Source organism: Aspergillus thermomutatus, assembly GCF_002237265.1.
Source record: "Aspergillus thermomutatus strain HMR AF 39 chromosome Unknown NODE_285, whole genome shotgun sequence".
NCBI classification, from domain to species: Eukaryota; Fungi; Ascomycota; class Eurotiomycetes; order Eurotiales; family Aspergillaceae; genus Aspergillus; species Aspergillus thermomutatus.
Window position 1 is genome coordinate 1 of NW_020798335.1, and position 5,012 is coordinate 5,012.

The 5,012-nt window shown below is 52.9% G+C and overlaps 1 protein-coding gene across 1 annotated transcript; it reads right to left on the bottom strand.

Moving 5' to 3' along the window:
* Positions 1-1,120: 1,120 nt before the first annotated feature.
* Positions 1,121-4,749, bottom strand: CDV56_100352 (putative phosphatidylserine decarboxylase Psd2; the record flags this gene model as incomplete). The annotated part of the gene is made up of 7 exons (XM_026753971.1): positions 1,121-1,285; positions 1,360-2,111; positions 2,170-3,663; positions 3,717-4,137; positions 4,195-4,410; positions 4,470-4,514; positions 4,606-4,749. The coding sequence occupies 7 exons, from the start codon at positions 4,747-4,749 to the stop codon at positions 1,121-1,123; spliced, it is 3,237 nt and encodes a 1,078-aa protein (XP_026610701.1).
* Positions 4,750-5,012: the final 263 nt, after the last annotated feature.

Below are 5,012 nucleotides of genomic sequence, written 5' to 3' on the forward strand. Positions count from 1 at the left end.
CCCCGTCAGAGGTGTATACAGCACCCCCTTTCCCTGTGCCTTATTCAATCGCGCGCTCGATCGGCCCCCCCTCCCCCTGCCACTCCCGCTCGCGCCGCCAGACGCCGAACGCGCCTGCGCCTGGGACGCAGCCATATCGATTTCCCGAAGCGGTTCGCGCTCTTTCGTTCTGGTCTTGGTCTTGGTCTTTGTCGTGGGGGCGGCGAGAACCGTGACGGTCATGTCAGGGCCGGGGTCGTATGTTGTGACGTAGGTATGCAAGCGAACGGATCAGACCCCGTCTCTTCCGTAGTGTGAAACACTGTGCTCCAGCGCCTGATGCACCAAAAATGTCGATGAGATCCGAGTATAACTCCCACCCCGCGTATGATCCAATTCGAAGTGTTGTTTGTATGACCTCCCCCGCTCTTCTCACCGGCCGCTGCGCAAGACGAGACGACGACGGTTCAATCCAATTTGTTATCCGAGTAAAAGCGAAAGCAGGTTCTCTTGCTGACGCGACTAGAATCCGGAGCGATTGCACGGTCGCAGGTTGCCTGGTCGGGCGGGCGGTGTTTCTGGGTTTGTTGATATGTATCGGTCGCAATTCTATCGACCCCTTGCCGTACGTTCGCAATTGACAGCGACTGTCAAGCCGACTAGACCGGATTCATCGATTGTCTGGCGAAAGGTGCAATATGCCTGCTTGCGCAGCTAGAACATCAACATTGGCGTCGGGGTGACGGGGTTTTGCTCTTGCAAGTCGCTGCAGCACGCGGTTGTTTTGGTCGTGGCGCGTGGAGGACGGCGCTAAGCTGTTTTGGGAGGGACACTTTCTGGCAGTCGAACACTTCTAAGAAGCATATTTAACAATTCAAGGAACGATACTATATTGTTGAATGTAATGGATATGAAAAGGTATGAGTTGTCTATGTACGTCACGCAATAATTGATGCACCGTCTGAGACATCCCTTGGCTGCGTCTATTATGTCCACTGCAACACTATTCAACATGTACACGCTCTCCCAGCCAGAGAACCTTCAAATGCTAGTGAATGCTGAGATGATAGGCCCCAGGCCTCTTTAAGAATAACACTGCAAGCGCTCTCAAGTGAAAACATCTGGAAGAGAAGCAAACTGATCATTGCAACGCGAAAGCAGCAGCAGTCGGAGGAGCCAGGCTGCCCTCTATTCTACGCTTGGCGTCTTGCATCTCCTCAAGGCTGACTTCTTCGGTTGGCTTAGGCATGTCGGGCTCGAACTGAGGGATCTCGGGACTGTGGCCAACAGACATCCCCACTCGGATCTGAATACGGCAGATTTCAAGATTAGCGAGGGCCGACAAGTAAGCATCAGGATCAGCAAGGGTTTTTTGCTCACCAAAGTCTCCAAAGCACCCCTAGAATTATCGACCAGGTCACTATCGAACTTCATCACGCCTTCCTCGAAGAGGAGCAGCACAGTACTTCCGCCAAACTTGAAGTATCCAAGCTCTTCACCACGTGTGACCTTCTCGCCTGCCTTCCGGGTGATCACCGTGCTTCCGACCATCATGGCTCCCACGCAGACCACCATGACCCGGCCGTGGGCGACCGAGTCGATCGGCACAAGTATTCTTACATTTTCACCGTACACATCCAGTGCAGAACGGATCGCCATCGGGTTCACTGTGTAGTACTCGCCCTCGATAGTCTTGGGGATACCCATAACACCGTCCACGGGAATATGGAAGCGATGGTAGTCCTGAGGAGCCAGACGGAAAACTCCCAAGGCACCATTCTTGTAGCGCGGAGCATCCTCGGGGTATGCATTTCCGAGAAGCCTCTCAATGGAGAACTCCCTGCCCTTGACCCAGATACTGCTCGCCTCGTCGATGCGGTCAAAAACAACCGATCGGCAGTCAGCAGGCGACACGATGATTCTCGGCTCATTTGGAGCCGAACAAGGGCGTGCGCCAGGCTTCAATTGCCGGTAAAAGAACTCGTTGAATGTCTTGAATTGGTCAAGGGGTAGCAGAACCTCTGACAGGTCAAGCTGATGAAAGTTGATGAAGTCCTGGATCTGAGCTGCGGAAGCTGGATCATCATATTTCTTGCCTTGTTTGATGCTCAGCGACTTGAGAATTTTACGAACTGTAGCTTGAGGTCAACCTTCAATCCTTCCCGGGTTCTTCGTTTGTCAGTAACTTACTTCGCTTCTTCTCCATCTCCCGACTCTTGAGGCCTCTGTAGAGGAGCCGAATACCCAGACGGACGTATACGCTCATTCGCTCCTCGTTGATCTGCCCTGTAATTCGATCTTGAACAAGGATATTGGCGGAATTAGCGCCTAGCTTGTAGCCACCGTAAGATATCTTTGTGATAACTTTGGAGTACCACTTGCGTTGCGCCTGGCTAGAAGTGACAAAGCCGCCCATCACAAGATTGTCAACCTGTCGCCAGTCTTGACTCGCGCATGTAGCAATGTGGGTGATAATGTCCGCATCTGAGCGCTTGGCGAGCCGCGGTTGATGGCACAGAGGACACTCCCTAATCTCAACAACGTGCTCTTCGCCGCGCTCATCACCAAGATCATCGGGATGAAGATCTTCCTCGCTCGTGGACGGTTGCTCTTCCTGGCCTAATGTCGGTACGGACGTTGCGCCAGGATCAGTATTGGCCGGCAGTGTTGTGCTGGTCTCGAGGGGGAACTCGTCGCCGTCAGATTGTTCTCCGCTTCCTTGACTGCCACCTGAAGACGGGGTTCGGGGTTGCGTCCTGGCAACGGTCCGAGGGTCCTTTTGCAGCGCCTGCAGTGTATCCTCCAGGCACATCACAACTTGGTCGAAACTCAGATCCATAGTCTCGATGGGCTCGTTTTCGGCTCTGAATCGTTGGAAGAAACTGTCAATCGTGGACTCTTTCAAGGTCGAACCGAGAGTGTCAAGCATCGTTGTCAACTCGACCTTGTCGATTCGACCACTGTCGTCAGCGTCATATTGTTTGAGCATGAGTCTCCAGAATTGTTGACGAAGCGCACGGTAGGGCATGTATTTCGCTTTCACGATAATCTCTGGGGAGTGCTTGTCCTCCCACCGTTCCTTGTTCTTTAGTATCAAAGGGATCTTGTACACTCGAAGGTCATGCGAGTCGATCTGACCCACCTCGACTCCAGTAGCAGTAGGGGAGCTAGAAATATTGCTGCTGCTTTCTCTCTCCTCCGGGACGGTGGTAGGCGGAGAGGCAGCTGGTTGTTCTGATTGAGACTGGGCAGAAAGTGAGGCAGTAGAGCTTCTCGACCTTACTAAACCGGGCCGTGACATTTTCGAAAGACTGTGAGTCGACGGTGAAGGACTGACACCAGATTTGGCTCCTGATTTACCGACAGAGCTTGTATCAGATCCTGCTGGGCTAAGTGATGGATCCCGCAGCCGATAGAGCCCCGTCTCCGGATCTGCCTCAGGAGCAGCCTGGATCAAGGTCTGCAGTGGAAACCCAGCCGATGCAACAAAGTCGTTGCCGGAGAACTTATCTCGATCCATGACAGTAAAGCTGATCGTGTAGGACTGTTCATGTTTCATGACCTGGAAGACCATCTTCTCGTTGTAGATCGGGTTCAGGTTGTGACGAACGACGGGAGTCCTGAGCGTTTTCCGTCCAAGCGAGGTCACGACAAACGGATCCATGTCAAAGGAAGTACGTGTCACTTTTCTAAGTCAGCAAGCGTCTTGAATCCTGGGATTCGAAATTGAGTCATACCGTTCCGTTCCGGCGGAAGATCTGTTACCTGCACAATCTCCATGAACACGATACCCTGCACTCCATTGCCGGCTCCCGAAAATTGGTACGCCCGGGCTGCTAGTGATTTCCGTTTCAAGCGAGCGAGCCGGAGTCGTTTCCTCCTCTTTTCCACAATCTCTGGTTTCGTCAGGTCGTCGGTCTCATCCGAGGTCTCCTCGTCCCTGTCGGCATCATCTGATTCGTTTGTCGGGACTTGCGGAAGATCCTCGTCTTCCTCGCCGGCGCAAACCAAGCTCCTGAACTTTTGATAGGTCTCGCTCGGGGGTGCCGATACGTTCGTCGGGTCAATCAGCGTAAATTGAAGGAGGATCTCTCCAGACACGGTGTTGTCCTTCTTCTTGGCTGGCTTCCGCTTCGACTTGAGTGTATACCATTTGGGCTTGACAGACGATCAGCTGGCGACCACGCTCTAAGCTATTGTATCCTCAGCACTCACCGGCTGATTGATTTCGCCATCGGCGAAGATGTCTTCGAGGGGGATGTCAAACTCTCCCAGGTAGTCTTTCCCGAATCTGTCATGATCCCAGCAGATACACTCCAGCAAAGGTACACCGACCACCGGCATCTCGAAAGTCACGTTCCATTCCGGATTCAATGTCTTCGGTATCGTTGGGGTCGATTGTCTTGAGTCTCCGAGTGTAACAACTAGATACTAAATACGTAACATGATCAGCCCTGACCTCTGTTTTGGCATCCATGGACAAAGCTCACCGGATCACTGGTTCCACCTCGATCTTTAGCTGCAAGGTTTCTGCCCTGATGTTGTTGAAATTGAGATGTTAGCCTCCAGAAGTGACATACCACGGAGCTCAGCGGCAGCTCCGGGCTGGAGAAAAGGCCCACTTACCCTGATTGCAGAAACCTTGAGAACCAGCGGCCTCATTTCAGGGGTTCTCATAGGGCTTGTGCTTCTGCTCTGACCGGGAGTCGAAGCATTGCTCTTCACACTGAGATGGGAGCTGAGACGTTGAGGCAATGGTAACCGCACCATGGTGGATGGCGGAAATTGCGGGGGAGCTGCTTAAGCTGGCAGATGGAGGACACGTCGCGTCAACCCCGGGGGATATTCTAGAGTCTGAGAGAAGATGATGTCTAGGATGTTTTAGTAATGAGATCAGGGAGAGATCCTAAAAAGAATGACGATATAATGAATCGCGAAGGGCTGGTTCCAAGACCGTCCAACGACGGGAGGACGTCGCGGTGTGGTTGAATCCGGGTCGATCTAAGATCTGGTCGGGTCGATCAGAGCACACC